We start from the raw sequence: 21,417 nt of genomic DNA on the forward strand, positions 1-21,417 counted from the left end.
ACTGAGGCAGTGTGATTAGATTGCTTTACCAGGACAGAGTTTAAGTTTCAGGAATAGTATGAATAAATGCACTAAGGAACTCTAGTGGTATGTACTAACCGGTGATTCCCTAGTAAAGAAACTACGCCATTTATAGTTATTGACATGACAATTTGATTACCTTTTATTATTTATAGTAGTTTTATTGATAGTTGAAGGATTTCTAAGGAGGTTTAGCTTATTTATGTCTAGACAGCCTTGTCTCCCTCCCCCCCTTACAAGGAGAAATGTTGGGTGTCTTGATGATTGCTGGTTGATAAGATTAGGACTCACTGGAAGGGACATGGGCCCTGTGCTCTGGGGGATGCGCACAGCTCCGGACGGGGACCTTGCCTGTGGCTTGTACAGACTCCCCTGACTCCTGGTGTAGTACGGACGTGTAGATAATTTACAGCTGTTGTCCTCATAGGAGCTAAAGCCTCAATTGTACTAAAAACTCTGAATAAAAATGTTTAGTTACTATAAAATACTTCAAATCATCCAGAGATTTAAATTTTCAGATTAATGAATAAGTGAAATTTTCTATTTTTACCTTTACCATGAGAGAAGAGGTATTTTTCTTCATTTACATGTATTACTATTTTGTTTTACTTTGCTTGAGAGGCAGAAAGAAACAAGCAAGAGAGAGCTCCCATCCTCTGATTCACTCCCCAAATGCCTACAAAGCCTTGTGCTGAAGCTGGAAACTGGGAACATGATCCAGGTCTCCCAGATTGGTGGCAGGAACCCAGTTATTACTGCCCTTGGTCCCAGCTGGAGCCAGGAATCAAACCCAGGTTCTCCTCTGTAGATGTAGGAGTCTTAACCACTAGGCTAAACACTGCTCCAGACCTTTTGTTTTGTTTTGTTTATGTATTTGAGAGACAGAAAAACAGAGAAGCATACTTTGGTTCACTTGCCAAATGCGCACAACAGCTGGGGCTGGGCTAGGGCTGAATCCCCAAGCTGGGAACACAATCAGGTGTTCACGTGAATGGCAGGAACTCAACTACATGAACATTACCACTGTCTCCCAAGGTTCATGGTAATAGCTGGAATCAGAGGCCAGATGTGGGACCACTAGCCAGTGCCTGCCCAAGAGCCCAGAACCTGTCTTTTAAATTGAAGATTTTTTTTTCTTGATAAAAGTATATGCTTTTTGTTTAAAAAAAAAAAATACAGAGAACGGGGCCGGTGCCATGGCTCACTTGGTTAATCCTCCACCTGCAGCACCGGCATCTTATATGGGCACTGGGTTCTAGTCCTGGTTGCTCCTCTTCCAGTCCAGTTCTCTGCTGTGGCCCAGGAGGGCAGTGGAGGATGGCCCGAGTGCTTGGGCCCCTGTACCCACATGGGAGACCAGGAGGAGGCACCTGGCTCCTGGCTTTGGATCAGCGCAGTGCCAGCCGTAGCAGCCATTTCGGGGGTGATCCAACGGAAGGAAGACCTTTCTCTGTCTCTCTGTGTCTAACTCTACCTGTCAAATTAAAAAAAAAAAATACAGAGAAGTACAAATAAAAGTCACTAGAAACTGCACTGAGCTGTGACCACTAATGACAGTGGGAACGCCTTTCAGATTTTCTTCAGTGGCACATTCCTGTGATTGTAGAGAAATGCTCCTTTATTGTATGTGCCATTCTGGAGATTTTTTTCATTTAACAGTTCCAGGAACATCTTTACTCAGCGGAGTCTATAAATCTCCCATCCCTTTAAAAGTGACTACGTGGTATTCCATTGTGTATTATAATCTACTTAATCAGTCTCCTGCTGATTGCATTTAAATTGTAATTTTTTACTATTAAACACTAAAGTCAACATGTGGGCATACATCTTACTGCACTTTTCTCAATTAAGAAATGTGTCCTAAAGACAGAAGATGTTATTGTTAAGTCAGTGTACCTTTTAAAAATGTTTTTGTGGGGCAGGTGTTTTGTGTAGAAGTTGAGATACTGCTTGGGAAACCCATATGCCATATCAGAGTCCCTGCTCCGACTTCCACTTCTGATTACAGTTTCTTGCTAATGCATACCCTGGCAGGCAGCAGGTGATGGCTCAAGTAATTGGGTCTCTGCCAGCCACAGGAGAGATTCGGATTGAGTTCTCTTCTGGCTTCGGCCTGGCAAGCTCTGGCTGTTGAGGGCATTTGGATGGAACCAGCAGATGGGAAACCTCTGTCTCTTTCTGCATTTCAAATAATAAAATAAATACATAATTTTAGAAATGTTTTTTGTATCTGTTGCTAAAGAGTCCTCCAGAAAAGTTAACATAACTGGGAAGATAACAATGATGTACTCAAGTTTCCTGACACTCTTGGCATTAGTGGCTTCTGTTACTCTGAAATTTTTGCCAATCCAGTAGATGGAAAATGATCTTCTTTACCATATCTCTTTGGAATCACTGTTGCCTTGAAGCCTTCATGGGAATAATTTGTGAGTGGCGTTTTCCAAACTTGCCTGCTGGTAATAAAGCTTGCTGCTTTGTCAAGAGTTGATGACTTCTATTAGTGAAAAATACTGTGCTTTGTGGCACAATGGGTTAAGTTGCCACCTTGGTGCATCCCATATGGGCACCAGTTCAAGTCCTGGTTGCTCCACTTTGATCCAGCTCCCTGCTAATGCACCTGGGAAAACAGTGGAAGATGGCCCAAGTACTTGGGCTCCTGCACCCAGATGGTATTCCTGGCTCCTAGCTTGAGCCTGGCCCAGCCCTGGCCGTTGTGGCCATTTGGGGAATGAACTACCAAATGGAAGATATCTCATGTCTGTCTGTCTGTCTCTGTCTCTGTCTCTGTTTGTCTCTTCCTCTTTCTAATTCTGCCTTTCAAATATTAAATAAATCTTTAAAAACAAAAAAGTAAAATGTAAATAAAGCATGCATTTTAAATATTTCTTTAAAAGTGGGCATTTGACTCTGCTGTTACAACAGTGAGCCTTTAAGAGATGTAGTATTATCTTTTTGAACTGTATTGAATACATTTAACAAAATTTATTTTCTCCAGTTCCTTTTTGTGGCTGCTATTGCTATAAAATTTTCACCTCTTAATAACCTTATTACCAGTCTGAGAGCCTTTGCTAATTACAATCAGATTTCTTTCTTTCCTTCTTTTGTTAATTTCAGTTTGGCCAGTATTCTAGTGTACCTATTATTAGTACATTTATTCATACATTACTTATTCCAGTGAAAAAGCTAGAGCTCCATATGTAAATAAAACTGTGGGAAATATTAGTTTTTGAAGATATTTAAGAAGGGAAATAGACTTTAAGTGCTACACACTTTTCATTGGTTTACATCAGATTAAAACACCCGAGTCTCCTGGCAAATTACCAGACGGCAGCCACCTCTGATCTGTAGGGGAGTCTGCAGCGCCTGAAACATTTCCCGTGTGCGTCCTGCCTAATCTGATTGCAGTGCTTCCAAAGGCCTCTGCCAGCTCTGTCCCTGGAAAGCAAGCTCCCGTTTCTTGCTAAGCTCATGGCGTGGGAGCTCGCTGGGCCCAGCTTCCTGTCCCTGGCAGCATTACTGGAAACCCCTGGGATGGAGTCGCCACGACCTTGCAGAGTCCTTCCCTCCATCAAGCTCTCGGGCCTTCCAAAACCTTCAAGACTGAGAACTATTTTCCTAGAATGAGTCAGTGTGTTCAGGAGTGGGGTGACAAGAACTTCTCTGTAACCCCCTGTTTCCTATTCTGTCGTAGGTCTAATGGCTTCACATCATGTCATGGTGGAGAGAGGCACTTGCTGTAAATGTGGAGGAACAATTTGGTGACAAAGAGATTGAGTCACAGTCTTGCTTTGTTTAAAACGAGATAATTGGGCAAGAGGGAAAAATCAGCTGTTTTGGCATATTTCCAAAATACCTCTTTAAAAACCCATCAGCTTCCTTTTATAAGTAAAATATAGCCTCAAAGCATTTTACAAAGCAGGACTATGTAACGGTTGGTAGGGAAGATAAACTGTGCAGTAAAAGCTGCCTTGTTCAGAGGCCAGTTGCGGATCAGATGGAGTCACCTCGAGAATGTTCCCAGCCTTACCCCACAAGAGGGAAAGATATCCTGGATTTCACTTGGGTCTTATTTCCCTCTGTTAGAACATTGGGCTCACGTGAGCAGATCTCTAAATAGAGCATTGTCGATTGATAGTGTGTGCTTTCCCCTTCAGCTTCATTTAAACCTACTTGTTACTGCTTAGTCACTTACAGATAGCCAACAGTCGATTCAACAGATTATGTTAATAGGAATGTTGACATGTTTATACTTAGGTATTCATTTACCAGTGTATCGGAAATGAAATGTTCTCACCACCTCAGTCTTCCTAGCTGAACATTCCCAGCCATTTTAAGATGAAACCTTTGTTTTTGTGTGTGCTATCTACTGTTCCAGGATGTAAATTGTGCTGAACATAGTTTAACTTTGTCTTGATGACTCAAATACACCAGTGATTATTTGCTTCTTGTGCTAACAGCTTCTGGGCCCTTATAGTTTTAAAGCCCGTCTCCTTCCTGTCTTCCACCTCCGCTTGTCTTTCACCAGGTGTCATGAAAGTTTCTCTGGTCTGCTGGCCTCACCGTTACTTCTAGAATTTTTTTTTCCACATAGTAGCCAGAGGTATTTTTAAAATGTAAGTTAGAGGAGAGGCCGGCGCCGCTGCTCACTAGGCTAATCCTCCACCTTGCGGCGCCGGCACACCGGGTTCTAGTCCCGGTCGGGGTGCCGGATTCTGTCCAGGTTGCCCCTCTTCCAGGCCAGCTCTCTGCTGTGGCCAGGGAGTGCAGTGGAGGATGGCCCAGGTGCTTGGGCCCTGCACCCCATGGGAGACCAGGAGAAGTACCTGGCTCCTGCCATCGGATCAGCGCGGTGCGCCAGCTGCAGCGGCCATTGGAGGGTGAACCAACGGCAAAAGAAGACCTTTCTCTCTGTCTCTCTCTCACTGTCCACTCTGCCTGTCCAAAAAAAAAAAAAAAAAAGTAAGTTAGATGATGTCACTGCTTAAGTTAAAGCCTTCAGCAGCTCTTAGTGAGGATGGTTTGCATGATATAGCCCCCGCCTCACACCCCACCTCATTTTGGGCCACTAGGTGCCCATCTGCACCTTCTCTCCCCATACTGCCCTCCAGCCCTGCCCACCTCCTGCACTTTCAATGCCAGGCTTATTCCTCCATGGGGCCTTCACTCTCACTTGGCCCAGGAAACTCCCTCCAGGTCCTCGTGTGACGGACTGTCTGTTGCTGCCCAGGGTTTCAGCCCAGACTGACTTCAACTGCTCAGATGCCTCCAGATCTTCTGAGTTAAAGAGATAGCCACTTCCCTCTCATCACTCATTATTTCTGACATCATCCTGTTTTCTTTTCTTTGCAAAATGAAGTTATATTGACCATTTTTGATTTAGTAGTCTTCACAAAAAGAAGGTAAATCCTAAGAGTACAGGCCTCGTTTACCTTGTTCATTTATCCTCAGCACCTGTAAGAGTGCCTGACACATGGTAAGTGTTCAGTAAAGATCTGCTCAATGAACTCTGATCCCATTGTCTCTACAATCTCAGTGACTCTCCGCCTCGGACAGTCGAGTCCAACTGCCTTGAAGTGCTTTATGACAGCCTGTCTGTGACCTGATCCCCGCTTATTTAAGTTACTTGTTCTCAGCCAGAGGCAGAATCTCCCCAGGCATGCCCCTCCTTAGCCTCCAGAATTTGTGTGGAGACCCTTGGTTTTCATAACCGGGTGGTGTTATTGGCATCCAGTGGTAGGGGCCTAAGATGCTGCTGAGTAGCCCACAGTTGTAGGATAGGCACCCATAAGAGGTATCTGGTCCAAAATGTCAGAAGTGTTGTGGCTAAGAGCCGCGTGTATCTGTCCGAAGCTCTCTCACACTCAGAGCTGCGGCCGGACTCAAAAGCTGTGTTCTCGGCCCCACCCCGAGTCGTTCTACACTGCTGACTGCACTTTGCCCACTCAGAGACCTGGGGCAATGAATCATCAAAGCTTACAACGTGGAGGTGATCTGTTTGGCTGCTCTGAGTGTGTTAGGTAACTTAAGTTTCTACTGTCAACGTCCACACACACATACTCTTACGTCATCTTTGGGAATGGCCAGATTTGTTGGTTTTGAAGACTTACAGTGTGGCTGCTGTTACTTCATGCAACCGAAGAAAATAAAGGGGGTGACTTAGTAATACAGCACTCTGCAATAGAATCCACAGCCGTTTTACTTTGTTAAACCTCAAATTTGATAGAATTTAAGCTATTTAAATGCATACTAATAAATTTTAGTTTTTCATATGTCAAAATTTTTCTTTTTTAATTTTTTTTGAAGTTCTATTTATGTATTTGAAAGACAGAAACAGAGAATCTTCCATCTGCTGGTTCATTCCCCAAATGCTCATGACAGCCAAGGCTGAACCAGGCCAAAGCCAGGAGCCAGGAACTCCGTCCAGCTCTCCCACATGGATGGCAGGGACCCAGGTCATCATTCACTGTCTCCCAGGAGCATTCGCAGGAAGCTGGATCAGAAGCCAGGCACTGTGATACAGATGTGAGCCATCCCAAAGGGGTGGCTTAGCCTGCTGTGCTGCAATGTCCATCCCCCTTAGTTTAATACAACTGAATTAAAAAAAAAAAAAAAAAGATTTGTTTATTTATTTGAAAGGCAGAGTTAGGGAGAGACAGGCGGAGAGATCTTCCATCCACTTGTTCAATCCCCAAATGGCCCCAGTGGCCGGAGTTTAACCAGTCAAAACCATGAGCTAGGAGCTTCTTTATGGGTCTCCCATGTGGGTGTAGAGGCCCAGATACTTAGGCCATCCTCTGCTGCTTTCTCAGGCGCATCACTAAGGAGCTGGATTGGAAGTGGAGCAGCCAGGACTTGAACTGGCACCCATATGGGATGCTGGTGCCACAGGCAGCAGTTTTACCCACTACACCATAATACCAGCCCCTACAAGTGGTTCTTTTATATTGCATCAATAAGGTAATGCCTTTAAAGAACTTTAGCTCTTGTATAACTCTGACTTTCAAATAAATAATACACCTTTTAGAAAATAAAGAACAAAAATGCAATTTGGCTGATTGGTTAGAAGAGCTTGCCAGTGAATTTTACAATATTTAATACCATCAATATGAAGGGCTTCGAGAAGTTTTTGGACAAATGGAATTTAAGGAGAATGAAAACTTCCCACAAAGCTGTTGAAGCCCTACACAGGAAGCTGATCTTCTACCTTTGTTCTGTATGATGGCGGAATAACGGCCCTGCCTTGTCCTCCCCTGCTTTTCCAGTGCAGTGCTGCTGGCAAAGCAAAGCACTTCCAGGTGCGGGGATTTGTACAGACCCCTGTGGAAGATCACCGAGTTACAGACGTTACTACCTGTGAGCCACAGGATTACTGCCCACTAATTTGTTTTAAAGTTACTGTGTCCATTTTAGGATTTTCAAATCATAAAAAATTTTAAATAGTTGCATTCAGCTAAGCTTATAGCTTATTTCGGATCACCTGAGAACATTAATCAACAGTGCTCAGTGCAGCCTTTTATCCAAAGCAAGCTTTTTCTGTGCTCATTATTTTCTTGAAGATTTCCAGAAATCAAGATATTTTAAATAACTTTAAAGGGTAAAAATATTATCTCTGCCATTACATATTTATTTAATCTTTGTTTTACTGTGTTTCTAGCTCTATAGTTTGTATAGGTATGTGTGTATGTGTTGGGGGCATGTATATGTTTTAATTTGGTAAGGGTAAGTTTTGGCTTTGAAAATAGTGAAGAAATCTGTTTGCTTGCTCTTATCTTTATTTGAAATTTATGCATCAACTTTGCTGAGAAACCCCAGACATCCCCCGGCCACTTTCTTTCACCCTGCTTTCATAACTCTTGGACTAGGTCTCTAACCTTGCCTTTCCATCTCTTTCTCCACCTTTTAGCCCTCCTAACTCAGTTCTGTGGTTATTTATGCATTCTTTTTTTTTTTTTATTTGACAGGTAGAATTATAGACAGTGAGAGAGAAAGAGACAGAGAAAAAGGTCTTCCTTCCATTGGTTCATCCCCCAAATGGCCACCACAGCCGGCACTGTGCCGATCTGAAGCCAGGAGCCAGGTGCTTCTTCCTGGTCTCCCATATGGGTGCAGGGGCCCAAGCACTTGGGCCATCCTCCACTGCCCTCCCGGGCCACAGCAGAGAGCAGACTAGAAGAGGAGCAACCAGGACTAGAACCCGGTACCCATATGGGATGCTGGTGCCGCAGGCAGAGGATTAGCCAAGTGAGCCACAGTGCCGGCCCCATATGCATTCTTTTCTACCATAGCATTTACCAAGTCTGTCCTGCACCCAGCTCTGCGCGAGAGGACAGGGATATGCTGGTAGAGAAAGATGAGCCCTCTTGTCATGACACACGCACAAGTACTTTACCTTTGATTTTGTGTGGGAAAGCCTACAATGGAGAGAGGTACAAAGTACAATGGTGATGTAGGATTTTAAAAAGTCCCTTCTGCTTTAGGAATTGGTGAAGATTGGTAAGGGGGTGGGACATTAGCACTGGACCCTGCGGTAGATGGGGAGCTGGGTGCAAGGAGACTCATTGCAGCCATCCTTGGGCCAGAGACTTGGAGGTTGTCTTCATTCGCTGCTTCTGCCCTCCTAAGTGCTATAGCCACGAATATTAAGGTATAGTCCTGCCATTAGTAACCATATTATACTGCATTTTGAATAGATAATTTGAGGTAGATTTTCAATTCAAAAGGAATAATGAGTCACCCAAGATAGAAAGTCATTAGGGAGCTGTGTAGCTAAATTTGGCTTCCCACATCATTGAGTAGACCTGAATCTGCTCTGGAGGTCATATACATCTCCTCATCTTTTTTAGTGTGTTCCTTCTCGAGACTTACTGTAAATTTTAAAAGCTGCTTTGGTGTATTGTTATTTTGGAGAGTTATTTTTTTTTCTTTTTTTTTTACTGCTCAAAATTGATTTAGTTGTGGCTCAGGGGAAAAACTGTAGAGGCAGCTATCATATAAATTGTATTTCTGAAGAGGTTCGACTCTTGAAAGAAAATTGCTATAGAAAGAAGCCATCTAGCTAAGAGTCTTTATGTCCTTGAATTTCATGTTCAAGAACACTTATCTTGGAAAATGATTTGACTGGTCAAAGGAGTCATTATAGGAAGAAGGTGGTAACCAACAGGCATCATTAAAACTTTAAGTTATAACTGGGATAAAAGAAATGATAGCTATCACAAATTGGTCCTTTTAAGGATCCTTCTAAAATGTTGGCCACCGTTAAATGTGATCGTTTTAAAAATTCCAGTTTTGGGGGCCAGCGCTGTGGCATAGCAGATTAAAGCCCCAGCCTGCAGTGCTGTCATCCCATATGGGCGCCGGTTTGAGTCCTGACTGCTCCACTTCCAATCCAGCTCCCTGCTAATGTGCCTGGGAAGGCAGCAGAGGATGACCCAAGTCCTTGGGCCCCTGCACCCACGTGGGAGAACCAAAGCTCCTGGTTTCAGCCTGACCCAGCTCCAGCCATTTGTGGCCATTTGGAAGACCTCTCTCTATATATATATCTGTCTCTGTCTCTACCTCTCTCTCTAACTCTGCCTTTCAAATAAATAAAATAAGTATTAAGAAAATATTCCGCCGGCGCCGCGACTCACTACGCTAATCCTCTGCCTTGTGGCGCCGGCACACCGGGTTCTAGTCCCGGTCAGGGCACCGGATTCTGTCCCGGTTGCCCCTCTTCCAGGCCAGCTCTCTGCTGTGGCCAGGGAGTGCAGTGGAGGATGGCCCTGCACCCCATGGGAGACCAGGAGAAGCACCTGGCTCCTGCCATTGGATCAGCGCGGTGTGCCGGCTGCAGCGCACCAGCCGCGGCGGCCATTGGAGTGTGAACCAACAGCAAAGGAAGACCTTTCTCTCTGTCTCTCTCTCTCACTGCCCACTCTGCCTGTCCAAAAAAAAATTCCAGTTTTTAACTCAACAAACTACTACCATAAATCCGACCACCAGTGGGGGAAGAATTCATGTATCTGGTGATCTCACCATTTCACATGTGACCGAGCGTGTGGCTTTGTTCCCTCTAAAATGTGGCATGGAGAATGCATGTCATACTTACCTCCCCTATCGCCATGCTTCTCTCACGCCTCACCTTCCTGGACTGCATTTCAGTGGTAGGAGGATTGAAAATAGCTTTAAAGTTCTGGATATAAATGACTCATTTTATCAGGATTTGGTATTCTAAAAACTAACTTTTTTTAATTTTTATTTTTTTATTTTTGTTCTGTGAAGGCTACTTGTGTCAAGGAACAAGAGGGAGAGCTTTGAGCAGCCATTATTCATTCAGAATTGTTTCTAAGTGAAAAGACAGTACCATTATTTTTGCTGGGGCTTGTAGCTAATTGGGTTTATTAGGGTATGCATTTCATCAGGTGCAAAGTTGACATCCCCTCAGAAACCTACAAGTTCACAAGACTGCCCAAAGAAATGCACAGGAGATAAGACATAGTAATGCCATGTTGTACTAGCCAGCTAATTTTGCCTCCGTATTTTAGTCAAAAATTTGATCCATGCGTTAGTTAGCATTTACCATTTTAAGGACATTTAGATATTGTCATGAGAGATAGCTTCATTTTAATAGAGGACTAAATCATCTTTCTACGTGAGAAAGTATTTTTAGTTGGGCCTCAATCCTAGGCTTTCCCTTGACATGAGAAAGACCTGGCATCCCATCCCTGAGTTTTTTTTTTTTTTTTTTTTTTTTTTTTTGACAGGCAGAGTGGACAGTGAGAGAGAGAGACAGAGAGAAAGGTCTTCCTTTGCCATTGGTTCACCCTCCAATGGCCACCGCGGCCGGCACGCTGCGGCCGGCGCACCGCGCTGATCCGATGGCAGGAGCCAGGAGCCAGGTGCTTTTCCTGGTCTCCCATGGGGTGCAGGGCCCAAGTACCTGGGTCATCCTCCACTGCACTCCCTGGCCACAGCAGAGAGCTGGCCTGGAAGAGGGGTAACCGGGACAGAATCCAGCGCCCCGACCGGGACTAGAACCCGGTGTGCCGGCGCCGCAAGGCGGAGGATTAGCCTAGTGAGCCGCAGCGCCGGCCCCCATCCCTGAGTTTTTAGTACTGCGTAACTCAGCCCTTTCCCCAGTTGTGGGTTGCAGTCAGTGGAATCCTTTCAAAAGAAAAGGCCCTTCAGCAGTGCCTGGGGAAACAGTGCAGGTGGTACTGGAAGACAGCACATGCGCATTGACATGGTAACCATGTATATGGAACCTTGTTTTCTTTCTTTTTGTAAATGTCACTTACTTGAGAAGTAGAAAGGGAAAATACTCCTATCTGCTGGTCTCCTCACCAGATGCCTGCAGCAGCTGGGGCTAGGCCAGGCCAACACCAGGCTCCAGGAACTCGACCAGGTCTCCCACATGGAGGGCAGGAACCCAATGACTTGAACCATCATGGATGACTCTCAGGGTCTACGTTAGCAGGAAGCAGGAGTCAGGAGCCACAGCCAGGAAACAAACCCAGGCACTCCTGCTCCTCTGTTTTTCTTCTGTAGTTAATGAAAGCGATTTTACATGGCATTTACTGGAAATAGAAAACTTGATAATTCCAGAGATCTGGATTGGCCTGGTACACTTCTCAAATACTGAGAGTACAGGTTTGGGGCCAGCCCTGGCCTGAAGCGCCACCCTGTTTGTCACAATAAGGCCTCCATTATCGGGGTTGGATCAGTCAGCATGGCCAGCCCTATCAGCATCTTACTAAAAGGCTTGAGTGATGAACTTGAAGGGTGAAACAGTGGATCTTCAACGTGGCAGCCCTGTCATGAAAATGCCAAATATTGTCGTGGCACAGATTACCACGTCACTGCCAACTCCTGTCTGCTGATAGCAGTAGGTGCACGCCAGAAGCAAGGGGAGACACGCTTTGGTTTAGTCCAGCAAAATGTGGCCATCTTTAAATTAATGATTTCCCATGTTATCCAGTGTAGCCCCTGCTGCAAAGTGTTTCCAATCCAGTGAATATCTTAACTTAGCCTGAAAGTTGAGTGCATATCCTAAAAACCATGTTACTGGAAGCAGCTGTTACGTGGATACTGCTCGTTTCCGTTTCCATTTCTTGACAGGGCAAAAGCTTGGTGTCCACTCTGAAAGCTGTCATGCGTGGGTTCCTGAGAGCACGTGGGCTCAAGTGCTCCTGTGTGGAGTGGAGTGGATGTCGCTGGAGTCCCTCTGAAGGCTCTGAGCTCAGATGCAGGAACTGGTCGAGATCCTGAGCAGTGGGACACTGCCCACAAAGCGGTGGTTTCCAGTGGCTATGAGATTATTAAAATGCAAGGTTATGCATCTTGGGTCATTGGCCTGGCACTAATTTAACGGAGTACTTTGAAGGATCTCGGGAGCATACATCCAGTTTCTGCATAATTGAGCCTGTCTGGAATAGATGAAGTATTCCTCAGTTTCCTGTGTCCTGGGAGAGAATGGTATTTCAGACCTTGTAAAGATCAAGCTGACCCCTGAAGAGGAGGCCTGTTTGAGAAAGAGTGCGGAAACACTTGGGAAATTCAGAAGGAGCTCAGCTTTAAGGTTGTCCAAAGCCACCATTCTGAAGAGACTACAGAGGAGGTTGTAGATATGGGATTGTATCTTTCGGGTAAACTTGAACTCCTAAGCGTTGTGGAGTGTCACCCCTGTTTAGCCCTCCAGCTCTCTGATTTAGCATCCAGATCCCGGATGATACCTAATTCCTAAGTGACTCTCAAAGAAGATATTTTGGATACCATTGATGTACCAGTACTTGCCTTATAAATGCATGAAGGTTTTTCAGGACATTCGTGGAAATGGAGTTAAAAGATAGGTTTATTTTGGTGCCAAAAGTGTTGAAATCTATGCAATCAGGGACCTTCAAAAAGTTCATGGAAGTTGCGTAGTATGAGAAAACTATGCATTATTTCATTTTTGCAGCAGCAGCTTCTTCTTTAATTCTGTTTTACATAAACTCATTGAGGTATCCTCATGTAATTGCCATTTGGTTTCAAAGCTGTTTATTGTGTTACAGAAATTCTCATTCTCCTTAAATGCATACTGATCCATTCTGGCTGGTTAATCCCTATGTTAACTTATACACTATTTAGAAAAGTTGAAACTTTCTCCACAGTAAAAATAAAAGTACATATGTACAAACACAACTACTTTCTATAAGGAATTCATCTTGGGGCTGCCTTTATTCCCCTGGGACAGCATATCTGCTGGACCATTAAGAAGACATAACGCATGAGGGCCGGTGCTGTGGCCTAGCAGGTAAAACTGCCGCCTCTAGTACCAGCATTCCATATGGGCGCCGGTTTGAGTCCTGGCTGCTCCACTTCCAATCCAACTCTCTGCCATGGCCTGGGAAAGCAGTGGAAGATGGCCCAAGTCCTTGGGCCCCTGCATCTCTGTGGGAGACCTGGAAGAGGCTCCTGGCTTCGGATCAGCTCAGCTCCGGCTATTGCAGCCATCTGGGGAGTGAATCAGTAGATGGAAGACCTTTCTCTCTGCCTCTGCCTCTGCCTCTTGGTAGCTTTGCCTTTCAAATAAATCTTAAAAAAAAAAAAAAAAAAAAAAAAGACATGACTGTCTTGGGCTGCAGCTGCATGTAGATTGATTGTGTTCATGTGTGCCCATGAATCAGAGTCATTAGGTTGAGATGGAAAACTAGTAATGACTGGATTATAGCTGTTAGAAAATGGCCATTGGCGGGGGGGGATGAACCAACAGAAATGGAAGACCTTTCTCCCTGTCTCTCTCTCTCACTGTCCATTCTGCCTGTCAAAAAAAAAAAAAAAAAAAAAAATGTTTTATTGCAGTAAAGTGGAAAACTTTTATACCAGGAATTCTGACTGAAGTAGTACAGGAAACATCCCTAAATTCTAAATTTTGCAGTTACCAAAAATTGTTTGAATGAAATAATTTTTATTTTATTTATTTGAAAGGCAGAAAGACAAAAGAGAAAGAGAATGTTCCATGCTCTAGTTCACTTTCCAAGTGGGCAAAGTGACTGGGGCTGCATCACACTGAAGCCAGGAACCAGGAGCTCCAGTTGGGTCTCCCACGTGAGTGGCAGGGGCCCAGGCACTTGGGCCAACATTCCTACCTTCCCAGGTGCATTAGCAGGAAGCTGGATAAGAAGCTGGAGCAGCTCAGCTCCAAGTGGCGCCTTAACCCTGCTGTGCCACAACAGTGGCCCTGAGTGAAGTCACTGTAGAACTGCCTTTGAAAACCAGGCCTGTTAGCACACTAAATCCAGAAGCATGTTCTACGTTGTTCTTCCTGGGCAGAGTGGGCCCTGGCTGTTGCCCAGTTTACTTTACATTAACAGAAAGCTTTTGCTTTTGAATTGTCCTCTATTGTTAATCACTGTTATAAAAATTGGCCACTTTAATGAGTACTTCAGGGATTGTATTTCTCAAAAAGTTACTTGTATGCTTTTTATTCCTAAATCAATTGACTTCACTACGGATTACAAACTTTATGTATGTGATACAGGAAAGGTTTGGTTTCGGAGAAGTGAGATGCTTGTCTGACCTTTACTTAAATGATAGAAGATGGGAGCCAATATTTAAAAATTCACATTACCCTTCCTTAATGCAGTTGAAGATTTAAATAAGTAATACAGTATGTTCAAACACATCTTACCTTAGGATCCGTGTGGATATCAACAGATCTACTCCACAGTGAACATATTACCATCTGTTCTCTAAACCAAGCCAGTCTTGCTTAGTTGAAATTTATGAAATGGACTTGGGTCAGCAATCTTCCCAAAAAATGACCTTTTACCATGCTGTTGAGGACTCCCAAACTATCCCACTGCCCTGATTGGCCAGGGAGATTGAGTGGGAGTAGCTGAGGCGCCGCATTCCCTACGGCGGGAAGAGTGTGGTTCAGCTGCTCCAGGAGACGAGAACTTTTTAGAGTTCAGTTGCTGAGCTCCTGTTTCCTCTTACCCAGCCCGTGAGCTTTTGTTCCATTTATTCAAGCTAAGTTAACACCCTACTGAAGGATGTCAGCATGCTTATGTCTGTTTTATCATTCTGTTCACCCTCTGGGTCAGCCAGTATAGTCTGGGTCATGCTGAAATAGAAAATGATCTCCAATCTGTGCCTTAAAACAACAGAGGTTGATTTCTTGTATAAAATCCAGCGCTCTGCAGACGCGTGCTCCTTGGTGTGATGCTGAGGCCCTCGGTGCTTTGGTCTGGGGCACTACTGCAGCGGCATGTATCCATGGTTGCTGTGGAGAGGGAAGAGAGGCCCGGAGACTCCAGCCCCTGCAGTTCAGTGTCCAGCCTGGAAGTAGCAGATGCGTGTGTGTCCTCCTCACATTTCCTTACCTGATCACATGGTTGCCTGACGTGAATGAGGCGGGGAAGTTTAAACAGCCCGCTACCCATATCCAGAAGTAGGTGAATAGCAATCCTGTAGCTGCCAGACCATTCAGGGAAAGTGGTCACTGTTGCAAGAAACAGATGCTTTAAAAACCATTTTTTTAAAAGATTTACTTACTTGAGAGGCAAAGATACAGAGAGAGAAGGAGAGAGAGAGAGATCTTCCATCTGCTGGTTCACTCTCCAAATGGCTGCAGCAGTTGGGCTGGGCCAGGCCAAAGCCAGGAGCTTCTTCGGAGTCTTCCACATGGGTTCAGGGGCCCACTAACCTGGGCCATCTGCTGCTTTCCCATCGCATTAGCAGGAAGCTGGATCAGAACTGGGACTCGAACTGGCACCCATATGGAAGCCAGTACTGCAGGTGGAGGTTTCCCTTTTCATGTCACAGCACCGGCCCCATGAAACTGGTGCGTGAATGGGTGTTGTAGAGGTACCTTGTCTTTCTGTATCATAGAACCAACACAGCTGTGGAGAAAGTGTCCTGGACGCAGACAGTTGGCTTAAAAGCCACGTCACTGTAACCTCTTTGACCTCTGTTTCTCATATATTAAGTGGTGGTCATAATTTCTGCCACAAAGAATTGTGAAGATTAAATGATATGTAATGCCTGACCAGTGCCTGACACACAAGTGTAGGCATTATTATTACAACCCAGCTGTGCTCTTTGTTTCCTGGTATCAGAATTGTGTGGTCTTACTCTGTTTTATGATGAGGCTAAATTACCAGATTCTTGAAAATCACTGTTGATGCTGTAATCGTTGACCTACCCAGAGCCTTGTTCATCCAGGGCTGAGGTTGGTAACAGCGCTACACTCCTGCAAATGAGGAAATGGAGCTAAATAAACTGCTCCTTGACCAAAGCATTTCAAAACTCAGAGTTTTTAATTACAATAACTGCCTGTTTGTTAGAATGGACGCTGTAAGGGTTTTCTGGGATTAATTGAATCAGGGGTTCCCCCTTGGCAACTGACCGATTCCGTATCACTGAGAAGGGAGCGTGGAAAATGATTCTGTCCGTGTCTTGGTTGACATGCCATTTGAAGACAGTGTCATTAGGCTCAGTTGCAGAGAAAAATGTAGGCAGCACATTGTAAACCGTGGTCAGAGAGGTGCTGGCTTTTCAACTATGAAAATCTGCAAAGCTCCTCAGTTGGACAAAGCAGTTCTTTTTGTGGCCCATGCTGGACATGCGGCATCTGTGTCCTCCCACTCCTGCCAAGTGCGACTGGTGCTCCCCGATGGTGACGAGCAGACACTCTCCCCAGGGATGCAGTGCTGTCTCTAGTTGAGACCCTCTCCTGAAGGGTCCATCACAGTGCAAACCAGAGAGCTCTGTGCAAGCGGGGGTGCAGGGAGACACATCCCATGGGCGTGTGTGTCTTCAAGAGGAGCTGCTGCTTCCAGAGCATGGAGCTGGTTGGCACAGGCCCCTACAGGCTATGGTATGGATGTGGATAACCTCACCCATCTCCCCCTGTCACAATACTTAAGCCAAATGAGAGATAATTATGGGGCAATGCTTTTAACAATCATACCATGGTACTTAGATGCACAGGGGCTTTGTTCGTAGACTGCATCACACATGTTCTGACAGTGCTGTAAGGATAACATCATCTGTGTGGAGCACTTACCATGTACTTGATGCTGTGCTTTATACGTATAACCTCCCTTAATTCCCACAACTCTGTGTGCAGGTAATTATCATCTCTGTTGTACATGTGTAGAAACTATGACTTAGAGTGAGCCACCTTCCCCAGTGGTGGGGCTGAGATCTATACAGAAGTCCGTTTGCCACCAGAGCCTGTGCTGACAGCAGCAGTGCTAGGACTGGGGTAAACGCCCCAGATTTACAAATTCCAACAGGATGCAGCCCCTGAGTTTGGAAACAGGGGAAGATTCAGTCTCAAGTTGACATAAATAAGCATCAACATTAAAAAAAAAAGCCTAGCCCGCTGTGGAAGTAGCCATTAAGACTTGCATGTTGCTGCACAGTCCCATCAGGGAGATCTGTGTCCTTGGGAACATATGTCTGGGGTCTGGCTGGCAAGAACAAAGTATAGCACCGGCTGTAGGGCTGTGGAGGTACCATCTTCATAGCAGGACCATATAGACTTGAAAGAATGAGTATGGGACTCACGCTGTCTGGTACAGAGATTGTTCCATAATGCCAATCAATGAGTGTCCCCACCCTTGGGGGGTGTACAAGTGACCCACACACTAGAGGCATGCTAGGATCCAACCCCCTGTTCTAATTTAATTCCAAATCAGCTGTCACTTGTGAAACCCTTACTTAGATTTCTTTCCACACTGTCTGGCACATAAGAACATGTTGGTTTATCTGCCATTCATTGACTTTCTCTTTATTAAAGCTCCTACTAAGTTTCTTCTTTCTGTCGTCTCTATGGCTCGGAAGTTTTTAGCGACCTAAGTATATTCATTAGGATAGACAGCAATCCCACTCTCAGTTGCATCTTTATCAGGAACAATATGCACTGTCCTTCGGACAGAAAATCCACCTGGGGGTGGGAGGGTTGATGATGTAGGGCGTGTTGCTTTTCATAGCGAAGTTTTATGTTATTTAGCTAATAGACTTCTCATAGAGTGAAAGGTGTGTTGGGGCTGGCATTGTGGCATAGTGGAATAAGCCACAGTCCACAGTGTCGGCTTTCCATATGGGTGCCAGTTCAAGTCCCAGCTGCTCCACTTCCAATCCAGCTCCTTGCTAATGTGCCTGGGAAAGCGGCGGAGGATGTCCCAAGGGCCTGGGCCCCTGCATCCATGTTGGAGACCTGAAAGAAGCTCCCGGCTCCTCACTTCAGCCTAGCCCAGACCTGGCTGTTGTGATTCTCTCTCCCTCTCTCTCTCTCTTTCTTCCTCTTCTTCTCTCCCCCCTCCTCAGCTTTGCGTTTCAAGTAAATAAAATATTTTTTAAAAAAGAATACCGAGGTGTGCTTTTGTCTGGGTAGCTAGACTGCAGCCCTGGCCTTTTATTGGTTCTGCTCTGCTCTGCCCAGGACCCAGGAGTATTAGCTGTCAGCAGGAAGTATTGGCTGGCCAGCAGGGTATTACCTGGGTATTTTTCTCTTTAACATTCGATGCCTGATTTTTTTTTTTTTCTCTTCTAGTTGAAAGACTTTCGAAGTAAAATGCAATCAATATTTCCACCGATTCCCAAGAACTCGCAATCAGCTGCTGAGTGGGAGGAGGCATTGAAACCCAAGGGAGATGGGCACAGATGAGCACGGAACAGTGCTGCGCAAGAGGGCCTCGGAGACATCGCGGCAGCCGGGGGTCGGGATTGGGCTCGGCTTCAGCCTCGCACACTGCTGAGGACCCCGCGGGATGGGAAGCGCTTGACCCGCAGCCTCTGTGTGTGTATGTGTATGTGTGTGTGTGCATGTATGTGACCCGCAGCCTGTGTGTGTGTGTGTGTGTGTGTGTGTGACCTGCAGCCTGTGTGTGTGTGTGTGTGTGTGTATGTGTGACCCGCAGCCTGTGTGTGTGTGTGTGTGTGTGTGTATGTTGGGAGGGTAAGATTCCCCCCAAGCTCAGACTATTTAAAAGTAATAATTACAGGAGTAACTTCCCTGTGTGCGGAATCCAGAGGAAGTGATTCTGCTGGTGACTTTAACAGTTGAAACCAAATTTCCTGCCTGGACAAGTTTGTAATATAAGTGCTGGGAAGTCTTTATCAGTAGACCCCTATTGCAGGATAGCTCAGTGCATGTAATGAATTATTTTCAAGAGCCTTTCTTGACGGAATACGACTGTCAGAATTTGGACGGCTTCGTCCCATCAGCCAGCCTCGAAGGGACAGGTTAGGCAAATTCTCTTCGGCAGATGGGTGTCCCTGCCGCCCTGGATGTGGTCTTTGACATGCAGCCCGCACACACGTGCCATTGATTTACCTGATGGAGCTGAGAGTTCCTGAGTGAGAAGCAGGAATGGTAACCTAGGAAGGTACGATTGGGCTGAAATAATAACGGCGATACATGGGTATAAAATGTGCTTTTTTGAAAAGATGTTCTGGGTCCCTGAAAACTGAGAGTTTGTACTTTGGCTTGAGTTGTCCAAGTAAGAAACTGAGTTGACTCCTATCTTGAATACTTTTTTTTTCTGAGACCACTTCAACTTACATGATTTTTGAGAGCGAGACCTAGAAAGTGAGCTCCCACCCACTAGTTCACTCTCCAGATACCCACAACGGCTGCAGCCAAAGCCAGGAACCAGGAACTCCATCCCAGTCTCCCATACGGGTGGCAGGAACCCAGTTAGCTAAGCCATCACCACTGCCTCCCAGGGACTGATTAGTAGGAAGCCAGAGTTGGAGCCGGGGACTTTGATGATGAGTGCAGGCTAAGTGCTTGCCCCATCCTAGATACTTCAACCAGCAAGTCACCTGAGCACTGAGTCTCACTAGGAAGTGTTGGGACCGCCTCCCCGGAGACGCTGCCATGGAAAAGTCTAGCACATACCCCACCCCCCGCTGTCCTCCACGACATCAGAAAACATGGGGACCAGTTCTACATACAGGTATCTGCACCGCAGATTCAGTTTTATAAAGAAGAGAAATAACTTGAACATGTCAGCGTCCAAAGAAACAAGCTCTGGTAGGGTTTCCGTTGTACAATTTCTTATCATTGTGTAGACTCTAATTAGTCAGCAATCAGGTTTAATAAAGTACATTTGAAATTTCTGTTACAGTGAAGCCTTTTAGTTGGAAGGGAAAATTTGTAAATGAAATGTCAAGTGCATAATGTAACATTTTTCTCTAGACACTGTTACCCTGTTAAAATTGCTGTATTGTTAATTGAACAGGTGTAATCTGTGTCTACAATTTATATGTAACCTGCTAAAAACCCAAGACTAGAAGGAGAGTATTGTGGAATTTATCACACAGATGGAGGAGCAAAAACTCTCCTCCCATCTTCCATGTGTAACCAGTTCTCTGCTGAGAGGTTATTTCTAGGGCCTGGCATTGTGGCTTAGCGGGTAAAGCCACTGCCTGCAGCACCAGCATCCCACATGGGCACTGATTCCTGTCCCGGCTGCTCCATTTCCATTTTACCTCCCTGCTGATGGCCTGGGGAAAGCAGTGGAAGATGACCCAAGTCCTCGGGCCCTTGCACCCATGTAGTAGACCAGAGTGAAGCTCCTGGCTGCAGCTTGGCCCAGACCTTGCCATTGCAGGCATTTGGGCAGTGAGCCAGCAGATGGAAGGTATCTCTCTCTCTCTGTTTCTCCCCTCACTGTGTAACTTTGCCTTTCAAATAAATAAATAAATAAATCTTTTTTTTTTTTTTTTAAAGAGTGCTTCTTTGTGTGGCATGCCTGTTTACAAAACCCTGTCCTACAGGACTTCTCTCGCCTTTGATGACGGGAGACTCCTAAGGATGACTGAGTCAGACTCCCTAGAATAGGTGCCGAGCACAAGCCCCCATGGCATGGTAGAAACAGGAAAAGGGAACAAAGATGAAGAGCCAGAAAGAAAAGCAGTGCACCAAAATGTTTTCCGGCAGTCACGCTCAGATAACAGAGGACTTCGTCCTGTGTGTGTTCCCCTTAACCAGAGGCGTATTGTCAAGTTGGTTAACAGAAAGGAAAAATGTTCAGCAGATGATGTTCTTCACATGAGGGGCCAGTTCCTGGGTGTGGCAGAGGAAGTGGCAGGGAATCCCAAGTCCACCTTCTTTGCTGTCTTTATGTTGGGTAGAGGATGGCAGACATCCTCACCCTGCTCTCTGGAGCATACAGAGCTGTAACCACCCTATTCTCCAAGATGAAAGCGGCTCCGTAAGCACGCCATTACCTGGAGGCAGCGCCAGCCACCTCCACGTCCTGTCCCGGCCCACGGTCAGGATGTGACTTCCAGGTGCTGGGAGCTGAGCTCCACACGCAGAGGCTCAACAGCCAGAGCTGCAAGGCAGTGGTGGGCAGAGCAGAGCGTGCGGCTCCGGAGGCCCTGGCTTCCTGGGAGGGAACGCCTGTGCTGCTAAGTTAC

General features: G+C 45.6%; 1 protein-coding gene and 1 pseudogene across 1 annotated transcript in view; both read left to right on the plus strand.

The window, feature by feature from the left end:
• TMEM242 (transmembrane protein 242) overlaps positions 1–20,724 on the plus strand; it is a 35,692-nt gene extending 14,968 nt beyond the window's left edge. Inside the window, exon 4 of the mRNA XM_002714955.6 lies at positions 18,542–20,724. Within this exon, the coding sequence (XP_002715001.2) occupies positions 18,542–18,655 (114 nt within the window). The 3' untranslated portion in view covers positions 18,656–20,724. The remainder of the gene's footprint in view (positions 1–18,541) is intronic.
• Positions 10,122–12,515, plus strand: LOC138849752 (L-lactate dehydrogenase A-like 6B; annotated as a pseudogene).
• Positions 20,725–21,417: the final 693 nt, after the last annotated feature.

Source organism: Oryctolagus cuniculus, chromosome 5, assembly GCF_051225735.1.
Source record: "Oryctolagus cuniculus isolate XC-2025 breed Fujian yellow rabbit chromosome 5, ASM5122573v1, whole genome shotgun sequence".
Classification (NCBI taxonomy): domain Eukaryota; kingdom Metazoa; phylum Chordata; class Mammalia; order Lagomorpha; family Leporidae; genus Oryctolagus; species Oryctolagus cuniculus.